This window comes from Cervus canadensis, chromosome 15, assembly GCF_019320065.1.
Source record: "Cervus canadensis isolate Bull #8, Minnesota chromosome 15, ASM1932006v1, whole genome shotgun sequence".
Lineage (NCBI taxonomy): Eukaryota > Metazoa > Chordata > Mammalia > Artiodactyla > Cervidae > Cervus > Cervus canadensis.
This window is the reverse complement of record NC_057400.1, coordinates 33000570-33026725: the sequence shown is the minus strand read 5'-3', so window position 1 is coordinate 33026725 and position 26156 is coordinate 33000570. Positions and strand designations below refer to the sequence as shown.

General features: G+C 39.9%; 1 protein-coding gene across 2 annotated transcripts in view; it reads left to right on the top strand.

Moving 5' to 3' along the window:
• Positions 1-13963: 13963 nt before the first annotated feature.
• STAM2 (signal transducing adaptor molecule 2) overlaps positions 13964-26156 on the top strand; it is a 45761-nt gene continuing 33568 nt past the window's right edge. For both annotated transcript variants that reach the window (XM_043487843.1, XM_043487842.1), the window contains exon 1: positions 13964-14142. In XM_043487843.1, the coding sequence (XP_043343778.1) occupies positions 14103-14142 (40 nt within the window). In that variant the 5' untranslated portion in view covers positions 13964-14102. The remainder of the gene's footprint in view (positions 14143-26156) is intronic.

Sequence of the window (26156 nt, the reverse complement as noted above, 5' to 3'; positions counted from 1 at the left end):
TATAGCGATTGCACTGGTACCTCTAGAAGGGAGACCTACGGTAAGCTTGGATGTGCCCTCCTGTGTTATATTGACCCTATGATAATTACAACTTCTTCCCTTATTTTTCTAAGTTGAGCCCATTATCTTTATAGAATTCTGCTTTACTTCTAGTCCAAGGACTTCAACTACTGAGATAATATACATTGTTTTAAATGTGCTAGTTCACACCTACATTCATACATTTGCCCTGAATTTCCCTCCCATATTAAGTGGGGGGCTTGATGACCCAGGCCTGGCTTAATATATGAGGGTAACAGAATTTGATGTCCAGGAAGATCTGAAACAGAACAGACAGCAAAGCTGGAGCAAGCCTGGTGGAGAGTTGAACTGGCACGAGTGTTGAATTTGCTTGTTGCTAACTGTTAGGGGTAGTTAGACGGGGCTCAGCAGAGAACGCTGGGAATGAGACATACACAGGAATCAGAGACAGTGGGTGCAACAAGCAGGTTCACAAAAGAAAGTAGGAGGGAGACGCCAAGAAAGATTCCTCAAGGGGCTTAAGGACTGCCACAGGGCTTCTAGTAGGCTGTCTGAGGCCCTGCCTGTGGGTGGAATCGAGCGGTTCCGGAGACTGAGACTGTTCAGGTCCATTTGTTCAGTCAACAGCTGTCTGCACATCTGTGGTGTCAGGCGCAGGTAATTCTGGGTTGGCCAAAAAATAGACTGCATTGTACAGAGAAACCCGAATGAACTTTTGGGCCAACCCATTATAATGACTACTAGGGTGTCACTCTTAGCACATTACGGAGATATTATTTGATATTACTATAACTTTTTTGGTAGCAAACAAAAAAGTGTTTTTAGGACACCTTGTCTCTATGGTTAATCTGAGATCTATAAAATATCTTATTAAAAACATGAATATATTTGTGGACAACATGATGAATCCCTGCAACAAATGTGGTTTCTTATTCTTTATATAAATCTTTGAAATGTCCTTGAATTGACAATTGCCCTTGACTAGAAAGGACAGACTTTGACTAAAGTAAGAACAAGATAAGACTTTTAGGAAAAAGTAACCAAGCTGCATGCACGCTGGGTTAGAAGGCATGCATTAATTATGCCCAAGAAATGGATAGAATTTTGAAGTTGGTTTGAAGCCATAATTGTGAAGTTGGTTTCCTGAAACTATTGGTTCATGCTCAGTATCCTCCAGAATTATTGAAAACTGAAAATGAAAATATAATCCTACCTGATATAGCTCTACTTGGAATGATTCACTTCAAAGACTGCAGTGTTTGTGGAAAGGATAAAAAAAGGGGACCCAAACTTGACAGGAGACAAAGACAGTTCTAGTTAAAAAAAAAAAAAAAAAAATTCTTTATTTTAGAAAAAGAAAGATTTAAAAATATAGGATCTTAGGAAAATATAATAATAAATTTAGAATAAATTCTGAATACTGAAATTAGGCTAGGCTTTCCCAGTGGCTCAGGGGTAAAGAATCTGCCTCAATGCAGGAGTCACCGGAGATGCAGGTTCAATCCCTAGGTTGGGAAGATCCCTGGAGGAGGGCATGGAATACTGGAACCCACTCCAGTATTCTTGCCTGGAGAACCCCATTTACAGAGGAGCCTGGTGGCCTACAGTCCATGGGGTTGCAAAGAGTTGGACACTACTGAAATGGCTTAGCACTCATGCATTAAAATTAGGCTGCACCCTTTAAAGCTAAAAGACGGATATTTTAGAATAATTAAAAATGACTACTCCATAGCATGCATAAGTTGTGGCTGTATATTGCCTGAAAGCAACATTTTAAATCTCAAATGCGTGTTGAGCTTCTGTCTGTCTTTTGTGCTCAGTCCAAATAACTGCTCTTCTGACTGTACCTCTGCAGAGATTCATGGAGTTCTGGTCATTGTGGGCATAATAAACATGGTTGAATGACTGGCACAAATGAAATTATGTATTAATAAATACTATCTTTACAGTAAAACTAAAATGGAGATAATTTATTTATTATATTCTCCTGATGAAAAATAAGTAAATAATTTTTAAAACAGCTTATCCTGGTTTACTGACATTCATTGGCAAAATGAATTCGTCAACAAATACTTTTTATTAAACTCAGTGTAGGCTGTATATAAATTTGGTTTATTATAATGAGGTATTACTCATATGACTTCCTACGATAGATAGAAAGGGCAATGTTGGATTGGCCCAACTGAGTCCCTGAAATTTGTTTCAATGTTTGCTTCTGTATTTTGTTGTTAAGGCCATTCCTGTGGAAGTGAAGCAATGCTGCCATCTACTGTGGGGGCCTGGTAACAATGGTGATTAAGGGAAAAATAAATAATTCTCCAGTTTTAAGTGAATTATGAAGTAAAAATTAAGCTAATTTTTGGTGTAATTACATTATGTTGTTGTTTAGTTGCTAAGTCGTGTCAGACTCTTGCGACCCATGGGCTATAGTCCACCAGTCTCCTCTGTCCATGGGATTTCCCAGGCAAGAATACTGGAGTGGGTTACCATTTCCTTCTTTCCAACCCAGGGATTGAACTGGCGTCTCCTACATTGGCAGGTGGATTATTTACCACTGAGCCACCAGGGAAACACATAATTACATTATACCATCCTTCAGTTGTATTTTCAGCTAACAGTGTTACCGAATAGAATCAACCAATTCTGCTGGGAGTCCTAGGAAGCTAGGCCTTGTGGCCGTGGGCTTTTAAGATAAACTTCTCAGTATTTTTATTTAAAAAACATACACACATGTGCACACATAGAGTTTGGGAATTCATACATCGTTTTTCCTTCTCCAACCCTTTTAACATGATCTTTTAGTTTCTTCCTTACTTTTTCCATGTTATTTTTTTCTTTTTTTAAGCTTAACAAATTTTTTCTAGTGACATATTTTTATTTTTAAATTTATTTGTTTATTTCTTTATTTATAGTTGAGCCATGTTTTATTTTTCATAAGCTGATTTCCAAAATGATTTTTTTCTATACTGTCCATAAATAGTTTCCTGTTTTATTTTGCTAAGGATTCAACCTATCTGATTTGTAAAAGTTTAATTCAAGATAAAATTTCTCAACTAGAATCAGAAGCATTCCAAACACCAAATATGTTAAGTTAACTATCCTCAAGTAGGCAATTAACATGTTTTACATAGCCACATACCAAAATACCAGTGGTCTATATTCCAACATCACTTCGTATTTCCCTGCTTTTTCCTATGTATTCTCTTCCATTAATCAATTATTTTCATAAATCACTCTCCCCTTCTGAATATAACTTATTTGAGGGCAGCTTTATATCGTTTTCATGCCCCCATCATCAACTCTTGCCTGTGCCACTAGTTTTTTGAAAAGAGGAGGCACCCAACGTTTACTAAATTTAATAGGAAAAATGTAATGTACCTGAAAAAAATGCTTTTAGTCACTGTGCAGGAGTGGGGAGGATAAAGGAACTCAAGATTAGAAAAGGTAAGTATTTTATTGGATATTTGGGCACTTCTTTCAGCCAATTTGGTGGTGGGAATTGGAATGTGAGTGGAAGAGTCCCAGAAGTAAAGGACAAGTAATCAATCAAACAAAGAGTTACTCAGCTGCTCAAAGTGTCAGAGAATGGGTGGCTTATAAACAACAGAAACTTATTTCTCACAGCTCAGGAGCTGGAAGTCTGAGATCCGGGTGCCAGTGTGGTCAGGTTCTGGGGAGGGTCTTCTGAGTTTCAGACTTCTGACTTATTATACCCTTGCATGGCAGAAAGAGAGTGAGCTAGGCTCTCTGGCCTCTTATTATAATGGCATTAATCTCATTAATGACAGCCACACTCTCTTGATATAATTACCTGCCAATGGCTCCACCTCCAAATATCATCACATTGGAGGCTAGATTTCAACAGATGAATTTGGAGGAGACACACACAGTTCACAATGCAGTGTTCACATATTTTAAGTAATGGGATAACTGCTTTGGAGGGGCACAGAATCAAAAACCACAGAGGCCCTCATATTGTGCTCTTATGGAATTACAACTACTACCAAGCTAGGTGACGGGAAAATGAAGTGAGCACTCACCGTTTGTTTAACAGAAGTTTCAGAGAAGCGAAAGACATGCATTGGGACCAACTAAGGAATGCTTCTTCAGAAGGTGGGTGTTGAACTGGGTCTTAAATTTCCAGATGTGAAAAATGAAAAGAGGTAAAAGACGAAGACGGGTGAAAGAAGGAAGCATGTATTTTTGGAAAGAGAAGTATCATGAGACATAAGTAATACATACAAAAGACACCTCTATTTCCTTCAACTGATTTTCACAATGTTGAGTAGTGCTAGCTCCATCTTAAATACTAGCCACTAGCCACATGTGGCTATTTAATTTTAATTAGATAAAATGAAATAAAATGTAAAATTCAGCATCTTTTCAAGTGATCAATAGCCACAGATGCCTAGTGGCTACTATACTGAACAGTGCAATTACAAAACACATCTATCATTGCAAAATATTCTTTTGTAAAGGCTATAAGTGCTACTGACCACATACTCTGCAAAAAGCTCTGAAAATCTCATTTAATCTTCATAGCAAACTTAAGAAGCATATATTCACAAATAAGAAAACTGAGTTCCTAGAACTTAAGTATTTTTCCAAAGTCACATAGTCAGTGGTAAGGCCATGATTTGAAATTTCCTCTGACTCCAAAAACTGATGCTTTAATCTATGGAAAAAAAAGGTTACTGGATAGGAGAAAACTGAGTTATTTACCAGAGACAATAACAGCCCAGAGTGAACTTTCTGTGGCAGGTAAAATCCAGAGTTTCTCAAGTGAGGGAACAAAATCATAAAGCTGTTGCTTCAAGAGAATTACGTTGGTTTTGGATGCAGGGTTAGGCTAGCTTATGTGATGTCTTGAGGAGAAAAAGGCTCCCTCTCTGGGAGAGAAGTAGCCTGTGGGTTAAAGACTCAGTTAACAGAGCATGAAGTACATCCCAGACCCCTTCTCACCCCCTACAGTGGGTGCCCTGTCTCAAAGGGAAGAATTGGAAGGCACGGAGGAAAAGAGAGCCTGGGAGAGAACAGAGGTGATGCCAAGGAGAAGGGGTGAGTGGACAGCAAAAATTTTTAAGAAAGAAGTGAAACAACTGAGTTTTTAAAAATTGGAAAAATAAAAGCAGAGTTAGAGCTTCTTCAAAATATTGTTGGTCCAAAATATCATGCTTGTGACAGAAAAGAGGCAGACAAAAGCCAATTTCCACTTTCTAGTCCAGAATCTAAGGAGCTTAGGAGTTGTCACCCTGGTCCACATAACAGGAAGAAAATAGCTGAAAGGAAAATCAACAACTCTTCTTAGGTCCATCAGAGAACTGAGGTCACAGGGCAAACTGGTGCCCTAAAGTTGGAAAGACAAGCAGACATAGAGAATCACAACTTAACTAGGGCAGAAGCCCCTGCCACAACCAGTGCCGAGGTAGGAAAACCTGAGGAGTAATTGATGAACTGCTGGAGGCTCGCTGCAGACAAGTGTGAGAGTTAAACACTTCAGGAGGACCCAGTAATAGGGAGGCTCCCACATTTTTGTAAGCTTTACCTCTAGGAGCCCTATCAGATTCCCACAATGAAGATCAGAGAAAATCCCCTTTTGCTTCTGACAGAGGGAGGGGAAAAGTAACCATACTGAAGAAAGCTCAAAGCATTCTGTTCTTCTTAAGGAAGTCTGACCTTAAAAGAAACTATTTTACCAGATTCAAACCAACTAGGGGTTTATCAGAGCCTAAAAAAGCTATGACAAACCTAGACAGTGTATTAAAAAGCAGAGACATCATTTCATCAACAAAGGTCTGTATAATCAAAGCTATATCTTTTCCAGTAGTCATGTATGGATGTGAGAGTTGGACCATAAAGAAGGCTGAATGCCGAAGAATTGATGCTTTTGAACTGTAATGCTGGAGAAAACTCTTGAGAGTCCCTTGGACAACAAGGAAATCAAACCAATCAATCCTAAAGGAAATCAACCCTGAATATTCATTAGAAGGACTGATGCTGAAGCTGAAGCTCCAAAAACTTTGGCCACCTGATGCGAAAAGCTGACTCATTGGAAAATACCCTGATGCTGGGAAAGATTGAGGACAAGAGGAGAAGAGGGTGACAGAGAATGAGATGGTGGGATGGCATCGCTGACTCCATGGACAGGAGTTTGAGCAAACTCCGGAAGATAGTGAAGGACAGGGAAGCCTGGGATGCTGCAGTCCATGGGGTCGCAAAGAGTCGGATATGATTTAGTGACTGGACAACCACCACCACCAACCTGGCAGAAGGGAAACCCCCAACTCCGGCCCTCCCTAGCCTTCCTGTCTCACCTAAGAGGGGAAGAGATAAACTTGAGAAGCACTTTTTTACCTAGTCCCAGCCCAGACACACAAGCTCAGTAAAGATTGAGACTCAATCATAGCACCTTAGAATACACCCCCTCCCCCAACACTTCACCACATCAACAGGGCTCCTGTGACAACAGGGGACTACAAATGAAAGGACTACATATCTCAGATTGTGTTTAAGAAGGCTCTCAGGAACCCAAAGACAACAGGAGAGACAAAAACAAGAACGCCAGAGGAAATTAAGTTTCTGACACCGACAGCTACAGCAAATAGTAAACACAGCCTAACACCTAGCTAGATAAACAATTATCAGAACTAGACTCGGATCTGTCAGGGATGTCAGAATTATCAATTTAGGAATTTGGATGAACTATGATTAACATGCTAAGGCACTAACGGGAAAAGTGGACAGCATACAAGAACAGGTGAGTAATTTAGGCAGAGAAATGGAAATTCTAAGAAGGAATGAAAAGGAAATACTAGAAATCAAATATAAATGTGTGTGCGTGCTCAGTCATATCTGACTTTCTGCGACCCCATGGACTGTAGCCCACCAGGCTCCTCTATCCATGGGATTGTTCAGGCAAGAATACTGGAGTGTGTTGCCATTTTCTCCTCCAGAGGATCTTCCCAACCCAGGGATCAAAGCCCCGTCTCCTGCATTGGCAGAAGGATTCTTTACCAGTGAGCCATCTGGGAAGCCCAGAAATCAAACATACTATAATGGAAATGAAGAATGTCTTTAATGTACTTGTAAGTAGACTGGACATGGTCAAAGAATCCGTGAATTTGAAGAAATGTCTAACATCCGTGCCATGTTTAAATCTAGTTCTGATGCTTGCTCTTCAAACTGTTTTGTTTTGGCTTTTTGTCTTCTAATACGCCTTATGAATTTTGGTCAAAAGCCAGACATTACATACTGGGTAAAAGGAACTGAGGAGAACTGGCCTTTTTCATGAGGTTTTATGTTTACCTGGCTAAGGGTTAGGTTGTGCTGCACATAAGACATACTGTATCAGAAACCCTGCAGGAGGCTCCAGAAATCTGTGTTTTTAACAACCTCTCCAAGTAGTTCTGATGCCAAATGTTGAGAACTACTTCTGTAGCTTCACAGTTACGAAGATCATGGTAAACTGGATTTGGGTACAGGTTGAAGGGCATGCACTCGCTTCTAGAATAGCTCTAGCATTTGAAAGAGGTGAAAAGTATGAGAGAGTTAGTTGCTCAGTCATGTCTGAGTCTTTGCGACCCCGTGGAGTATAGTCCCTGTCCTTGGAATTCTCTAGGAAAGAATTCTCTAGGAATGGGTAGCCATTCCCTTCTCCAGGGGATCACCCCAACCCATGACTGAACTTGGGTCTCCCACACAACAGGCAGGTTCTTTATCGTCTGAGCCAACAGGGAAGCCCTTGAGAGAGGAGAAGAGAATTATAAACACTGTGGAACTAGCTGGCTGTTGTTAATTACTGTAAAAGTGATACAGGAAGGAAATGACAAGCTCGGGCTAGGCAGCTCTCTACTCAAGGCACATCATGAAAGTTAGGACTCTTCCATGGCAGCCTTTAGAGAGAACGTCAGAACCAGCTTGCCTTTGAGAAATATTTGATTCTAAGACTACAGCAGAGAACATACAAGATGAGCCTAGAGCATCTTGTAGCACCAAAAAGTAAAGAAATGCTCAAAAAAAAAAAAAAGAGATAGTGACACATTAGAGGGACATAAAAGTCAACTGAAAGAGCTCCCAATGACCAAAGCTGGAACACTTTAAGCAAAAACAAACACAACAGCAACAAAATATATTGCTGGATTATAATGCAAAGTATAAGATAAATATACATGAGTTCATATTGATAGAAACAATTTAATAAATAGGTAAATATGAGAGAAGAGACGAATTTTCCTTATAGGAGAAATCCAATAATGTGTTTATTACAAGTACTCCCCTCTAGAGAAGGTGAAGTTTATGGCCCTCCCTTTCCCTTGAGGGTGGACTAGACTCTGTGACCTGCTTCCTAAGAACAGAGTAGGGAATGGGAAAAATATTAACTTGGAAGTGGAGAAACTTAGCAAATGCTACATTTACCAAGTGCTAAAAGTTATCATCACCAGATAACATGCACTCATTACAATAACGTGATGAGGACACTCCGCCTTTGTGATTTTCTTTCCAAAATCCCACAACACTCATCTAAGCATGAGAAAGACATTAGACAAACTTAGATTTAGGGACAGTTTACAGGATATCCGGTCAGCACGTCTCAAGACTGCTAAGGTCGTGAAAAGCAGGGAAAGACTGAGACTGTCACAAATCTGAGGAGACTAGGGGAGGTATAACAACTTATGTGAATTGTGAAACTCCAGTTTGCAGAAAAGGGTCAGCATAGCAGGTCTGAGACTGCAATCCTTAGAAAGGCCTGCTTGTCATGCCATTATATAAAGTAAATCAACAAGGATTTATTGTATAGTGCAAGTAACCATAACCAACATCTTGTCATAACCTATACTAATGGAAAAGAATCTGAAGCTGTACACCCAAGACTAACGCAGTATTGTAAAGTCAATTATAGTTGCATTTTTAAAAAAGCAACTAGAGATTATCATATTAAGTGAAATAAATCAGAAAAAGAAAGGCAAATATTGATATCACTTACATGTGGAGTCTAAAATATGACACAAATGAACCTATCTATGAAACAGAAACAGAATCAGGGACTTAGAGAATAGACTGGTAGTTGCCATGGGGAAATAGGGTGGAAGAGGGTTGAAATGAGAGTTTGGGGTTAGCAGACACAAACTGGTGTATATAGAATGGATAAATAGCAAGGTCTACTGTATAGCCAGGGAACTATATTCAATATCCTGTGATAAACCATAAAGAAAAAGACTATGAAAAGAATGTGTGTGTGTGTGTGTGTGTGTGTATAAAACTGAGTCACTTTGTTGTACGGCAGTAATCTACATGACATTGTAATTCAACTATAGTTCAATAAAAAATAAATTTAAAAAAAGGGAAGAGCCTGCTTGTAAGGCTGACGCTTGATTGGCATCTGGAAACTTAGATTTGGGAAAAGTTTCCACAATATCCCTGATAGGATGGCTCCTGGTACCTGAAGTGTTTGTACAAACAATACGGTTTATGCTGAACATCTGCTTTCCTTCTGAGAGTCTAGAAATATGGGCGGGTGTTAGGTAGGTGACTGTGTGACTAGCCCCCAGTAATAAACCCTGGGCATTGAATTTGCAATGAGCTTACCTGGCAGATAACATTTCACACATGTTTTGGGTTGATTTAGGCAAGTCCTGTGTGCCGCCTCTGAGAGAGGACTCTTGGAAGCCCATATTCCAGACTTTACCCTATGTACCTTTCAGTTCAGTTCAGTTCAGTCGCTCAGTCGTGTCCGACTCTTTGCGACCCCATGAATTGCAGTACGCCAGGCCTCCCTGTCCATCACCAACTCCCGGAGTTTACTCAAACTCATGTCCATTGAGTCGGTGATGCCATCCAACCATCTCATTCTCTGTGGTCCCCTTCTCCTCCTGCCCCCAATTTCTCCCAGCATCAGGGTCTTTTCCAGTGAGTCAACTCTTCGCATGAGGTGGCCAAAGTATTGGAGTTTCAGCTTCAGCATCAGTCCTTCCAATGAACACCCAGGACTGATACCTAGGATAGACTGGTTGGATCTCCTTGCAGTTCAAGGGACTCTCAAGAGTCTTCTCCAACACCACAGTTCAAAAGCATCAATTTTTCGGTGCTCAGCTTTCTTCACAGTCCAACTCTCACATCCATACATGACCACTGGAAAAATCAAAGCCTTGACTAGACAGACCTTTGTTGGCAAAGTAATACCCTTTGCTTATTCTGTTTTATATCCTCTAGTTGTTAAAAAATACAGTCATGAAGGTGACTATATGTTGAATCCTACGAGTTCCAGTGAATCATTAAACCTGGTGGTGATGTTGGGGACATCTGGCACACCAGAATTGGATTCTGGGGGAAAAAAAAAGAGGCCATTAATGTAAACGTTGGTAAAATAACGTTTATTTTCCAAGTAAAATAAACTCAGTTAATAGCAATGAACTAATGTTTGTTTCTTAGTTTTGATGAATTTACTATGGAAATGTCAGATGTTAACCACAGGAGAAAGGAGTGAGGAATAAATGAAACCTCTCTGTACTATCTTTGTAACTTTCTTGTAAATCTAAAATTATTTGAAAATAAAAATTTTATTTAAAAAATACTTAAACCCACGGATTGAACCTGCATCTCCTGCATTGGCAGGCAGGATCTTTACCACTGAGCCACCTGGGATGCAATTGTGAGACTGTGTTTAGTTGCTCAGTTGTGTCCAACTCTTTGCGACACCATGGGCTGTAGCCTGCCAGGTTTCTCTGTCCATGGGGATGCTCCAGGCAAGGATACTGGAATGGATAGCCATGCTCTCCATCAGCGGATCTTCCCAACCCAGGGATCAAACCCAGGTCTTCCACATTGCAGGAGGATTCTTTACTACCCGAGCCACCACGGAGGCCCAATTGTGAGAGTAGCAGAAAAAAGAAGGTTGAATTCACAACCCATAGCAGAGTGTAGACTAAAGTCAGGGCCCTGCAGGGGAAAGGATGAGACCCTGAGACCTAGGGTGATGAGGATATCTGGGTGGATACTCTGTAAACTCCAAGCTGATAAGATTACCTCAGTATCCTGGACCCACAGAAGTGGTGTGCTTGACCCTTCTAGAGTACAGTGGCTCCCGTAGTCTGAAGACCATGGAGAAGCTCCATCTGAGGAAGATGCCTTCCAAGATGTGACTTTCCCTTCTCAAGGTTTCCCTTTTGATCCAGAACCAACCAAATCATTGCTTTCTCTGCTTACCTCAATCCTTATTTTCTGAAGTACTGAAAAGAGGTCACGTTCCTTCATCTTTTGCAAGGGAGAAAAAAAAAAAAAAAGGATTTCCCACAACCCCTTTTCGTGTTGCTAGACCAATAACCGGCGTCAAGTTTCATCATGGCCTGACTGGGGAAGCACTGACCCTTTTATAGAACAAAAAGAGTTATCCACCAAATTCTTACTGGCAGAGCTGGAAGAACGTACCTGGGGATAGATTTTGGTATACATTCAGAGAAAGTGGTGTGAATTAAGAATATAGATTGGTAGAGTGTAAACCTAAAATAACAGCAACAGTTAACAGAAAACCCTAGACTGAATTCAACTGAAATTGATGAGATTATTTTGTTATCAGGGAGACTAGGGCTCAAAAGAGGTTGTACTACAGAAATTTTGCACACCTGAACTTGTGGACTGCCATTGGCATATCTTTTAATTCTTCAATAACTTCATTAGGTGAAGTAACAATGAGCTATCTTTGTATCTCCCTGTTTTTAATACAGGGTCTGGATCTTAGTGACTATTAGAGATTTTTTTAATTGAATTCACCAAGACACTGGAGTTACTTGGCACAGAACAGTAAATACCTAGAGATTCTTGAGCATGTTTGCTATTAAAGATGTGGAAGAGTTAAGGGATCTCTTTAAAATGTGAATATTTTCCAAAGGCAAATTCTTAGCCCTTTGGTCTTACCTCAATACAATCTCTACATCTCTTCTTCAAGTGCCTCAGTAATCTCCTAAACTGGCTGTCTGGCCTGCTTCTTAATGTATATCATGCACACTGCTGTCAGATTAGTATCTGGAAACTTTTTTGTGTACTCCTCTGCTGCTCAAAATCTTTAAAAGATCGATTATCTAGTGCCTTGAGTGATAAAATTAAAAATTTTTAACTTGTTCCTTAAGGCTCTTTCCTATCTGTTTCCTCTTATGTCTATCTAGCCTCATTTTCCATTCCATCACTGTCTTAATCCCAGACAAATCCACCTAGAAAATCTCCAGATATATTTTGAACATTCTAGGTTCAATTTTTTTTTTTAAATCCGCTTCTCTTCACCTGCAAATGTTTTCTCCTTATTTGTTAACCTATCTTTATGATACAAAATGCAACCACTTTTCTGAACTATGCCATGTATAAGGGTTCTCTCATCTGTTTCAAATCTTTATACCAGAGGTTGTAAAATGGTTTTGTTTGGCCCACTGTTAAAATGTTAAAGTCATTTTTAGGATTAAAAAAATAATCATTGATAAGTTGGAAGCTCTACTAGGGTCCACACCTCAACTAATGGCTTTACTGGTAGTTGTCAAGTACTGTCTAGTTGCATTTGAAAGGTATTTATTAGGTGCTGGACACTGTTTTAAATGCTGGGAATACAGCAGGGAACAAAAATAATCATGGAGTTTATATTCTAAAGAGAAAGAAAACATAGCAAATGAATAATATACTGTTGTTTATATTGTTTAGTTTCTCAGTCCTTTCCAACTCTGAGACCCCATGGACTATATCTTATTAGGCTCCTCTGTTCATGATATCTCCCAGAATACTGAAGTGAATTGCCATTTCCTCCTCCAGAGGATTTTCCCAACCCAGGGATGGAACCCACGTTTCTCCCGTATTCCAGGCGGGTTCTTAACCGCTGAGCCACCGGGGAAGTCCCAAGACATACTAGGAATTTTTTTATATATTAAGAATTTATTGGCCCTAATATATTATATTATTTTGAACTGTGGTGTTGGAGAAGACGCTTGAGAGTCCCTAGAACTGCAAGGAGTTCCAACCAGTCCATCCTAAAGGAAATCAGTCCTGAATATTCACTGGAAGGACTGATGCTGAAGTTGAAACTCCAATACTTTGACCACCTGATGAGAAGAACTGACTCACTGGAAAAGACCTTGATGCTGGGAAAGATTGAAGGCAGGAGAAAGGGACGATAGAGCAAGAGATGATTCGATGGCATCACCGACTCCATCGACATGAGTTTGAGTAAACTCCGGGAGTTGGTGATGGACAGGGAAGCCTGGCGTGCTGCAGTTCATGGGGTAGCAGAGTCGGACATGACTGAGTGACTGAACTGAATTGAGTCCAGCAGTATTCTATATAGCGAGATCACGATGGAAAGCGAAAAGAGAGGAGTCGGCACAGAGCCATTGTTACTTCGGCCGCTGCTTCTAGGGTGGTTATTCCCGCGGAGTTTAGGCGCCGGAGGAGAGTGCCACCCTGCAAGCGCCATGGGCGGAGCCAAACCCTTCGCCGACTCTCAGGCTACCAAGGCTCCTTCCGTTTCCAAGGCAACGGGACTGTGACGCGAACGCAGCCGCGGCCTCAAGGCCGTGTGGCACCACAGCTTAGAAAGGAACCAATTTGGAGAGAGCTTGGTCGTCTGAACCCACAGCCCTAGGCGGAGAACCCAAGACGACCGTAACCCCAAGAAAAGCTGCCGCGGGCAGTGCAACTTCCGGGCCTCTGGCTTCGACCAGTCCCAGGCGCGACGACTTCCGGCCCCGAAGGTCCCCGGCTCCGTGGCTTCGGGTCCTAGCCATGGACAGGTGGCCGCGGCGACCGCCTGACCCCTATTGGAACTTCGGACCAGGCCTGCTGCCTCCTCCCTGCGGGCGTCGGACACAGGGGCGTTGAGAAGATGCGCGCGGCTGACGGGACCTCTCCTCAAAAGGAGCGTTGAGGGCGGAGCGCGGGCCGGGAGCTGGCCCATCAGGCGGGAGCCGGGCAGGTGAGGTGGCGGAAGTGCCGGGACGTGGTCGGGGCCGAGCTAGACGTCTAGGAAGCCGCAGCTGCGGGTCCTCCAGCCCCGAGCAGCTGCCGAGCCTCTGCGCGATCGCAGCGACGAGGGCTCGGGCGCAGGCGAGATGCCTCTGTTCACCGCCAACCCCTTCGAGCAAGATGTGGGTAAGTGCTGGGCCCGGCCCAGGGCCGCTGTTTCTTGTGCTAGAAAGTGGGCGGTGGCGACTCTGGGAACTGGAAAGCCTAGCAAAGGGGGCGGCGCCGTCGCTCAGAGGCAGCCAGGATTTTTTTGAGAGGGTGGGCAACCTCGACGCGTCCCCAGCGGCCTGGGGCGTGCCTCCAGCCCACCTGAGGTTGGGGACCTCGAAAAAGGACCATTCCCCTCGGCAGACTCAGGAATAGGGAGGAGCCTGGGGCTCTCTGGAGACTTCACTAATTGAGCAATTGCGGAGTTGATGACACAAACTTTCAGGTCCCACTAGAGCTGGTTAAGTCTTGTGTCCCCAGGCCCTCCAGTTTTCTGCCCCGTGCTTAGGAAATGGTGCAGCAGACGCTGTTGTGTAGGGCACTCAGCACTTAGAGACTTAAACTTGTTCCCGTCCAGTAGAAGGAACCTGTTTTACCTCGCTTATATCCAGATGCGTCCGAGCCGTGATAGCAACTATTTACGGTAGTTGGAAGTGTTACTGTACCCATGGATGGCGCAAGTGCTATAAGGTGTTCTGTCTTACGTTATGAAGAGGAAAACCCGAAGATTTCAAAACAGTCCAAAACACCTGATGTTTTACTTGTTGAGGAGTCTTAAGTGATTATGGAGCGAGATACTAGGTTATGAAAAAGAAACCGCCAAGATTTCGGAAGTATCCAGAACACTTGATGTTTTACTGGTTGAGGGGTTTTCAGTGATTATGGAGTGAGAAAAAGATGGGCTTGGTATGAGAACTTTCTTGTGGCATTAGAAAAGCAGTAACTGAAGCTGACTAAAGTAAATATTGATATTTTTGTAGCAGCGGTTAACTGTAGGTAGAGTTTTAGGATTTAGTGTAATGAAACGCATGGCTGAAAATTGCCAGTCATACTGAATACTGCACATCACAGAATATTGCACCTGTTTCATAGTTACAATTTTCTGATTATGGGAAAAGTCTAGAAAGTGCCCTATTTTGGTTTGTGATTCCAAAAGTGTCTGTTCAAAAGTCTAATAAGTATTTTCTATTTCCAGAGAGCTAGAAAATTTTATATATTTTGACTCTTTTAGTTTTCAAATATGTATTTCCATAATTTCATTCAGCTTTTTTCTTGGTAGTTTAACATTGGTGACTGGTGTAAATCTCGGAAGCATCACATTGAGGCTCACAGCCTCTGCCTTTGGAACACCTAATGATGTCTTATTCCTTGCAGTGAGACCTGCAGTTTTTATTGTTGTTGTGAAGACTTTTGTTTTGTCACAGTTTAAAAAAAGAAAAAAGCAAACTAGAATAAGACAAATGATTTTCAAATTTAAAAACTGTGGAACTCTTCAAGGGAGATTTTTCCTGGAAGCCTATTGTTTTCTGGTTGAAAACTTCTCTAGTGAAAGTAAGCCTAGTTGCTTTTCTAAACCTCCTCCTCAGTGGCTCCTGAGGTTCCAACATGGTTTTGTAGATCACAGTTTAGTACTGCTATAGTAAAAGAAGCACTGCTCTTCAGACAAAGAAACAAAACAGAACAAAACCATGTATAGATTATTTAATGGGCAGTGCCATCAGCCAAAGCTTCAGGTACTTATTTGTTGACTTAAGTATGACTGACTGGAAGTCAGTATCCAAAAGACAATTTAAAAATAAAATAGAAAGCTTGATTGTAAACTTCTTTTAGGCAAGTGGTTGGAATTAATAAAGAAAATGGTATGACTTAGGATTTCAAATTGACTTTATATCTCTATCATAGAAGGAAAATTATATATTGCTTTTTGAAAGCGTAAAGCCTTCTTTAATTTGAATTTAAAGTAATACAGCAAGCAAGTCATTATTTAACTTGAGATGTCCACAGGAATGTTCCTTTGCAATATAATTGTCCTTTTCACCTGCTCTCTTGGATTCAGCCAGATTTTTATTACCATTGTTTCTTTTTTGTCATTGCTTTGTTTACCTTTTATTTAACAAATAGACATTGAGTGATTACTGTGCATCAGAAATTGTGTTAAGTCTGGGGACACAGATTTAATAAACAGATTTGTGTTCCCTCAAGCAACTCTCTTTCTAATGGTGGACTCATACGCATATAAAAAGATAATTGTAGGGACTTCCCTGGTGGATAAGAATCTGACTGCAAATGCAGGAGACACAGGTTTGACCTCTGGTTCAGGAAGGTTCCACGTGTGATGGAGCAGCTCATCCTGTGTGCCACAACTAGTGAGCTTGTGCTCTAGAGCCCGCTAGCTGCAATGTCTGCAACAAGAGAAGCCACCACAAATGAGAAGCCCATGCACCACAAGGAAGCATAGCCCCCACTCTCCACCTCTAGAGAAAGCCCACAAACAGCAACGGGAGACCCAGAGCAGCGAAAAAGAAATAAAAATTAAAAAAGAAAATTGTAATATAATGTGAAAAATACAACACTAGAAATACAGGCAATGCTTTATATTTTTCCTCTATTTACAACAGTCATTTTCCCTGAAAAGAAGACAAGGACCTCCAGGCATACACTGTATCTGTACAGGTGTTGACACTGGCCTCTCTCTCTCCCTACTTTCCTGACCGAACTTAACCTGCAGGGAGTAACCACCTCTTACCCTGTGTATGATGTGGTCATTTTATAATTACCTGAAAGTTGAAACTACCTTCCTTTGGTTGGTGCAGTCTCATCAGAGCGTGCACAGTCTTTCAGATATCATTCATGTGGAGAAGAAATCCTTTGCTTGAGGCAAAAGGCTGTAGCTAGTCAAGATGTCTAAGAAGGCAATCATGAGTTGATGGTATTTGACTTGTCAGATGGAAGCAGGTCAAAGTCTAGGAGGTAAGAAGCTCTGGCAAGTTCCCGTTTTTATCTTGAAGTCAGAACCTATAAATCCTGAAGGATATGCTAGGTATGGTAGCATTAGAGCTCTTTAAATATTTATTGGAATTCTTCTAATCTGGATTTATTGTTTGTTTTGTTGAATGAAATTCCTCTGAAGCTGTGCTGAGAAAGAAAGAGAAAATATCCACACATATCCCTCCGCTCACCCCAGCCCTGAGTCTTCTCTTGAAGGGGGAGTGTAGGTTTCCTGAGGTGGAGCCTGGTTAGAACAACCTTTTTACGGGATTCCAAGGAGAAAGTAAAACATGAGGGATACAGTCAACAACAGCAAGATTTAGTGATAGTGTTAAAAGGACTGCTGTCATTTCCTTATATTGTCTATCAGTTTTTTCCAGTCTCATGACATTGGTTCCCGAGTCATGACTGTTCTCCTCCCTAACTCCAGTTCTTATTTGCATATCTTTTTTTCTCATTACTCAAGTCAGGCAGTCTTTCTTGCCAGTCTCTACCTCTATGCCATTTACCGTTCACTGATAGATTTTTGCTCTTTTCCAACAACTCTTGGTATCTCCTTCTTTAATTGTGTTCCACAAAGCTGAGCTTAAACTCTGCCTCTGTAAAAACTCTTCAGACACAGTGGATTGAAGTATGAACTGTATCTTAAAAGGAGACTTCTTCAAGTAAAATTTGAATGTATACATTGCTGTGTCTTTGGCTTGTGTTGTGTTCAAATAACTTGACAGTGAGGTGGCCTAGGATTTTCTGCATGGAATTTTTTTCTCCAATGAAATTTTACAGGAAACCCTAATATAAAAATAGATATTGGTAGCTCTATGATAATACAAATTTACTTTATATGTTTAAATTGATTACATTTATGTAGTTAAGGCAATTCTTGAACACATGGAGTGGTTATAATCTTTGTAAAAAGTTAAAATTAAAAAAATTTTTTATTATAGGTGAGCATGGTAGCCATAACCATCAGTTTTTTCCCCCTATACTTTATTTTGCTCACATGGTACCAAACATCCTAATAAGTAAGTAAGTAAAGTCGCTCAGTTGTGTCCGACTCTTTGTGACCACACGGGCTGTAGCCTACCAGGTTCCTCTGTCCATGGGATTTTCCAGGCAAGAGTACTGGAGTGTGTTGCCATTTCCTTCTCCAAAATTCTAATACCTAGTCCTAATTAAAGTAGTTACAAATTATAATTGATATATTTTGTAGTTTTTTAAATGATGAAATATATTTTTAGCATAAAGCACAGAATATAATGTAAACTTCTATTCCTATCCATCACCTCTGTCAAATCCTAATATTTGTCACACTTTATTCTTGTTTTCTTAGGAAAATATTCAAGATACAATGGGAATTATTACCTATATTTAGTAGCTACTTGACACTATTCTTTTTCCTCTCTTCTTACAGTAAACACTCTTTAAAAAGATTTTTAAAAACTATCTTATAATGTATACTAAACATGTAAATATATGTATTGTTTTACATGTTTTTAAACTTCATAAAAATAATACTCTTTGTAGTCATTTGCAGCTTGTCATTTAGCACTTTTTGGGAGAGTTATCCATATTGATGTTTGTAGCGCTAGTTCATTAATTTTAAAAGCTATGCAATATTCCACGTTTTTTAACTCATTATCCTGTTAATGAACATAAAGTTTTTCTGCTGTTACAGACAACACTGCAGTGAGAATTCTTATCCATATTTTCTTGTTCGTAAGAGTGAGAGATTCTACAGGGATTGTATCTTGAAGAGGAATTCTTTATTAAAAATGTATATAGTGCAATGTTGCAAAATCTTAAATAATACTGAATTGTTCTTTCATGTGTTTTGTGGAGCATTTTACTCCCACCATCAGTGGAAGTCAAGCCCCTGTTCCGTATTCTCTATAACACTGGGTATTGTCACATTTTAAAATTTATGCCAATTTGATGGGTGTGAAATAGGGCATTGTTTTCAATTCATTTCAGTTTCATTGCAGTTGAACATCTTTTCATGTTTTTTGGTCAGTCGCTTTCCTGTTTGTAAAAATTGGGCTTCTCTGGTGGCTCAGCAGTAAAGAATCCACCAATGCAGGAGCCACAGAAGATAGGGGTTCGATCCCTGGGTGGGGAAGATCCCCGGAGGAGGGCATGGCAACCTATTCTAGTATTCTTGTCTGGAGAATTGCATGGACAGAGAAGCCTGGCAGGCTGCCGTCCATAGGATCTCAAAGAATTGGACACGACTGAAGTGACTTAGCTCACATACACATCTGCTCATTACTTTCACATACTTATTCTGTTGGATTATTTTCTTACTGAGTTTTAGCATTCCACATGCATCCTCTACTAATCTTTCATTGTTTATGTGAATTGCAAATATATATCCCAGTCTGTTGCTTCTTTTTGTTTCTAATACCTTTTACTGTTAAAAAAAAAGAAGTTTTTATTTAGTAATACTGTCTTTCTCCCTTGCTTTTATTTTTCTTGTTCTAGAAAAGCTTTCTCTCTTCTCTGAGTCTATTAGAATGTTGTCATGTTTTCTTGTGAAAATTTTATTGGAATTTTGATTTTTGTAGTTAGGTCTTTAATCCATCTGGACTTGGTCTTTATGCAAGCTCTAAGGAGGGATCTGATGGGACAGTCAATTCACAATAGACAGTAATCAATTGTTTAATCACCATTGTTGAACTGTCTATCCTTCCCCTACTGGTTTGGAGCACTTTCTCCTACATAGTAAATCCCTTCCCCTGCATGAGGCCTGTGTCTGCTTTTTGTTCACTGTTCTCTTTATCCTGTACCAATACCACATTCTGTTCCTATGTCAGTGGCTTTTATAGGTGTGGTAGGGTCAGGCCTGTGTCTTGTTTTTCTTCATTTTGCTAGTCATATCTGTTTTGGGCCTTTTTTTTTTTTTTATATGGGTTTATTATTAGATTAGTAAAATCATAAAAGGAAATTTATGTTCTTTTAGGATTTGAGAAGACATTGTAGTTTATTCTTGATTTATATGAACTGATGATATTGATGGCTAATAATAAAATTTTTGTTTCCTGATACTAAAATTTAGTTCTAAGCTTACTTAGATTTATAGTTGACCTTGAATGACTCAGGGGGTTAGGGTTGTCAACCCCCCTGCACAGTTAAAACTCTATGTATTAACTTTTGACTTCCCCCAAAACTTAACTACTAATAACCTACTGTTGATAGGAAGCCTTACCGATAACACAGTCTACTAATATGTTTTGGATGTTATACGTATATCTACATATATCTTACACATTCATGACACGCCTTTTTCTTAATCTTTAAAATATTTCTAGGCTGACCGATTTGTTTCCAAGCTTTTTCACATTGTTATAAACCTCTAAAAATTTTTTTATAGTTATTAGAAAAAAATTTGCATATTACATGGATCTGTGCAGTTCAAACCCATGTTATTCAAGACTCAATTTTAAAGTTAAGTAAGAGGGCAAGAGGGGGATTTTTCTACAGGTGAATATACAACATACTACAACTTAACATGGAGGGTTGAGAGGAAAGAATTTTTTTTTTAACATTATTGCTTTATTTGTCTGTAACTTTACTTGTTAGTGACTGTTAGTATTTAGTATAGGGATTGAACCTAAGTTCAATGTGACAGATATCAAGACTTTGCCCACTGAAAACTATTGACATTTTGAAGCTGCCACCTACTTAGTTTTGGCTCATATTACTTCATTTTCATGTCAAAATTATGCTGGTACATAGTGGTGTAGTTTTGAGAATTTTAGCCATTCTAATGGCATCTCATTGTGGCTTTAATATGTATTTATGTGCTTGATCTTTAATATAGTCACTAAGTTAATATCCTCTTTTTTGAAATACCTATTTTTCACCCATTTTTCTTTTCACTTAATTTTCACAACTCCTCTTTTAAGCATGGCAGCCATTTTAATTTCCATTGTACAGATGAGAACATGGTTTCAGATTTCAGTCAGAGCTGAGGGGAACTACCTAGCAGCCTTAAGCTCGTGTGTAAGTTTCAGAGCTGGGAAGAGAGAAGGTGAGTCTTCAGTGTTTAATGGGTGATGTGTGTGTTCCACATGTGCCCAGTGATTTCCTCATTCTGCAGAAGACAAGTAATCATCATTGGCCCAACCTAACTGCTTTTGATTCTCCATCGGTCGTGTTTTGGCAAGTTAGTGGCTACTTTTGGAGATTCATTTTTCCTTTTCCCCATCTATTAGTAAGTCTTCCACATGAAGCTTTCAGGTAAGGCAGTTAAAATGGAAATTATACTTACTACATTTATACTTATGCCCTGTTTCCTAATGTCCGAGTGTTTGTAGAAATGAGCATAACTGTTCTGTGGAGTTGAGAGAGGGGTATGACAAAATGTGGTCCACTGGAGAAGGGAAGGGCAAACCACTTCAGTATTCTTGCCTTGAGAACCCCATGAACGGTATGAAAAGGCAAAAAGATAGGACACTGAAAGATGAACTCCCCAGGTGGGTAGGTGCCCAGTATGCTACTAGAGATCAGTGGAGATATTACTCCAGAAAGAATGAAGGGGCGGAGCCAAAGCAAACAGCACCCAGCTGTGGATGTGACTGGTGATAGAAGCAAAGTCCGATGCTGTAAAGAGCAATATTGCATGGGAACCTGGAATGTTAGGCCCATGAATCAAGGCAAACTGGAAGTGGTCAAACAGGAGATGGCAAGAGTGAACATTGACATTCTAGGAATCAGCGAACTAAAATGGACTGGAATGGGTGAATTTAACTCAGATGACCATTGTATCTACTACTGTGGGCAGGAATCCCTTAGAAGAAATGGAGTACCCATCATAGTCAACAAAAGAGTCTGAAATGCTGTACTTGGATGCAAGCTCAAAAATGACAGAATGATATCTGTTTGTTTCCAAGGCAAACTATTCAGTATCATGGTAATCCAAGTCTGTGCCCTGACCAGTAACGCTGAAGAAGCTAAAGTTGAACAATTCTATGAAGACCTACAAGACCTTTTAGAACTAACACCCAAAAAAGGTGTCCTTTTCATTATAGGGGACTGGAATGCAAAAATAGGAAGTCAAGAAACACCTGGAGTAACAGGCAAATTTGGCCTTCGAGTACAGAATGAAGGAGGGCAAAGGCTAATAGAGTTTGGCCAAGAGAATGCACTGGTCATAGCAAACACCCTCTTCCAACAACACAAGAGGAGACACTACATATGGACATTACCAGATGGTCAACACCGAAATCAGACTGATTATATTCTTTGCAGCCAAAAATGGAGAAGCTCTATACAGTCAGCAAAAACAAGACTGGGAGCGGACTGTGGCTCAGATCATGAACTCCTTATTGCCAGATTCAGACGTAAATTGAAGAAAGTGGGGAAAACCACTAGACCATTCAGGTATGACCTAAATCAAATCCCTTATGATTATACAGTAAAAGTGACAAATAGATTTGAGGGACTAGGTCTGATAGACAGACTGCCTGATGAACCATGGACGATGGTTCGTGACATTGTACAGGAGACAGGGATCAAGACCATCCCTAAGAAAAAGGAATGCAAAAAAGCAAAAGGGGTGTATGAGGAGGCCTTACAAATAGCTGTGAAAAGAAGCAAAGTGAAAAACAAAGGAGAGAAGGAAAGATATACCCATTTGAATGCAGAGTTCCAAAGACTAGCAAGGAGTGATAAGAAAGCCTTCCTCGGTGATGAGTACAGAGAAATAGAGGAAAACAATAGAATGGGCAAGACTAGAGATTTCTTCTGGAGAAGGAAATGGCAACCCACTCCAGTATTCTTGCCTGAAGAATCCCATGGACGGAGGAGCCTGGTAGGCTACAGTCCATGGGGTCGCTAAGAGTCAGACATGACTGAGTGACTTTACTTTCACTTTTCACTTTCATGCATTGGAGAAGGAAATGGCAACCCATTCCAGTATTCTTGCCTGGAAAATCCCAGGGACAGAGGAGCCTGGTGGGCTGCTGTCTATGAGGTCGCACAGAGTCGGACACGACTGAAGCGATTTAGCAACAGCGGCAGAGGCAGAGATCTCTTCAAGATAATTAGATACCAAGGGAACATTTCATGCAAAGATGGGCACAATGAAGGACAGAAATGGTAGGGACCTAACAGAAGCAGAAGATATTAAGAAGAGGTGGCAAGAATACACAGAAGAACTGTACAAGAGAGAGCTTCATGACCCAGATAATCACAATGGTGTGATCACTCACCTAGAGCCAGGCATCCTGGAATGTGACGTTAAGTGGGCCTTAGGAAGCATCACTACAAACAAAGCTAGTGGAGGTGATGGAATTCCAGTTGAGCTATTTCAAATCCTAAAAGATGATGCTGTGAAAGTGCTGCCCTCAATATGCCAGCAAATTTAGAAAACTCAGCAGTGGCCACAGAACTGGAAAAGGTCAGTTTTCATTCCAATCCCAAAGAAAAGCAATGCCAAAGAATGCTCAAACTACTGCACAATTGCACTCATCTCACAGGCTAGTAAGGTAATGCTCAAAATTCTCCAAGCCAGGCTTCAGCAATACATGAACCATGAACTTCCAGATGTTCAAGCTGGTTTTAGAAAAGATAAAGGAACCAGAGACTAAATTGCCAGCATCCTTTGGATCATAGAAAAAGCAAGAAAATTCCAGAAAAATATCTATTTCTGCTTTATTGACTATGCCAAAGCCTTTGACTGTGTGGATCACAATAAACTGCGGAAAATTCTGAAAGAGATGGGAATACCAGACCACCTGACCTGCCTCTTGAGAAATCTGTATGTTGGTCAGGAAGCAACAGTTAGAACTGGACAGAGAACAACAGACTGGTTCCAAATAGGAAAAGGAGTACGTCAAGGCTGTATATTGTCACCCTGCTTATTTCACTTATATGCAGAGTACATCATGAGAAACAACTGGGCTGGATGAAGCACAAGCTGGAATCAAGATTGCTGGGAGAAATATCAATAAGCTTAGATATGCAGATGACACCACCCTTATGGCAGAAAGTGAAGAAGAACTAAAGAGCCTCTTGATGAAAGTGAAAGAGGAGAGTGAAGTGTTGGCTTAAAACTCAACATTCAGAAAACTAAGACCGTGGCATTCGGTCCCACCACATCTTGGCAAATAGATGGAGAAACAGTGGAAACAGTGGCTGACTTTATTTTTCTGGGCTCCAAAATCACTGCATATGGTGACTGCGGTCATGAAATGAAAAGACACTTACTTCTTGGAAGGAAAGTTATGACCAACCTAGACAGCATATTAAAAAGCAGAGACATTACTTTGTCAACAAAGGTTGGTCTAGTCAAGGCTATGGTTTTCCCAGTAGCCATGTATGGATGTGAGAGTTGGACTATAAAGAAAGCTGAATGCAGAATTGATGCTTTTGAACTGTGGTGTTGGAGAAGACTCTTGAGAGTCCCTTGGACTGCAAGGAAGTCCAACCATCCATCCTAAAGGAGATCAGTCCTGAGTGTTCATTGGAAGATTAGAAGGCAGTAAATGGTTTAAAAATTTTTTTTTCTTCTTTCTTCCTGTCTGCCCAACTCTCTAAACTTTTCTTAGTATCCCCAAAAATGTTGGCATTGACACGTGAAATGAATAAAGAGTAGCAGTCACTCTTCTGTATTCCACCAGAGCAAGAATCTCAAATGTTTATATTGTTTTACTAGATGATGTAGTAAATGGAGTTAAGCATGACACTCTTATCTAATCCTTTCCTTATAAACCAGAGTTGATCTAGCATTTTTCTTACTCAGTATGTTTAAAATGTTTCTGCATAGAGAAACTGACAGCTTACTTGTTAAAACAGTTAATTTAGCAATTTTGAACAAAAATTGCTCCCAAGAGGCAGTTTAATAGAAAATATACCCTGAGCCACATTGCCTTGATTGGAATCCACTTTTACTATTTACTAGCTATATGATCTTTGCTAGTTACTTTTCTGTATCTCAGTTTCCTTATGTTTTAAATGGGAAATCATCTTTGGGTTCAATGTAAATAGTTGAGCATATGTAAAATACTTTGAAACTATCACTTGTGGTTGCTTTTTAATTAAATTATTACCTATCATTCATTACTCAGAGCTGTAAGTAGGTTTTTATTTTAGGAGATAAGTAGTGTATTAAAGTAGAATTTCTATTACAGCTTTCCCCATAGTAAACTTTATCAACAAAAATTTTCCCCAAACAAATCAAAACATTAAATGAGGAGAATTAAAAGAGAAAATGTATGTTACCAAGCACTCCAAAATGCTAAGTTTATGGTGGTTGTCAGTGGAGTCAGAGAAGCAGGTGAAATATATATCACATTATCAGTGTGAAGTATTTGGCATTTAAATATTTTAATCTAAATTTAACTAAACTAGAATTGTGTGGTCTACTAATTTAGTAGCAAGTGTATTTTATTTTAATAGTGTAAATATGTAAGATTTGCAAGCTAGAAAAAATTGACTGTCCTGTATTTTCAAATAGTTATTTAGTGTGTAATGAATTGGTGTAAAGAAAGAACATTTTTATGTCTTTAGTAAAAGCCTTAGCTGTGGTTTCCTGTTAGATACCAAAATTAATTCTATTTATTCATTTGCTTTCCATTATTCTAGTTATTTCTGCTTTTGGAAAACAAAAAATTTTTCAGTTTTCCACTGTTCTGCTATAATTTTAAGGTATAAAAATAATTGTTTTTTTTTAAATCAATACATAAAAAGCAACTTTTCCATTAAGTCCTAAGCATTGCTTTAGTCATGTCCTGAGATACATGCAGTATCCTCATTATAATAAAGTTTTATATTGCCTTCAGTATAGTCCTAATTATCTGCATACTGTGATTGTTGATGTCCATGTGATTGGGTGCAGTGTTGGTCCAATACCAATCTGTTGCCTTCCGAGAGCACACTGAGTGTATTGTCCTAGATTATTCCAGGTGTTGGTAGTTTTGTGCACATTTGAAGGAATATTGAAACGGTGCTTTAATGTACAAGTAGTCTTCATTTGACATGATTCCAGTATGCAAGAATTTAGTTACCATGTGTTGGTTAACTAGTTTTGTTTGTGAGGTAGGTCTGTTTTGCTATTACTAGATTCTAGGATGCCTTTACTCCTAAGGTGTGATAACCTTTGGGGAGTTTCAACTAATAGCCTAAAATGTGGTCCTCTGTAGTTGGGTGGAGTACTCGTCTGCTTG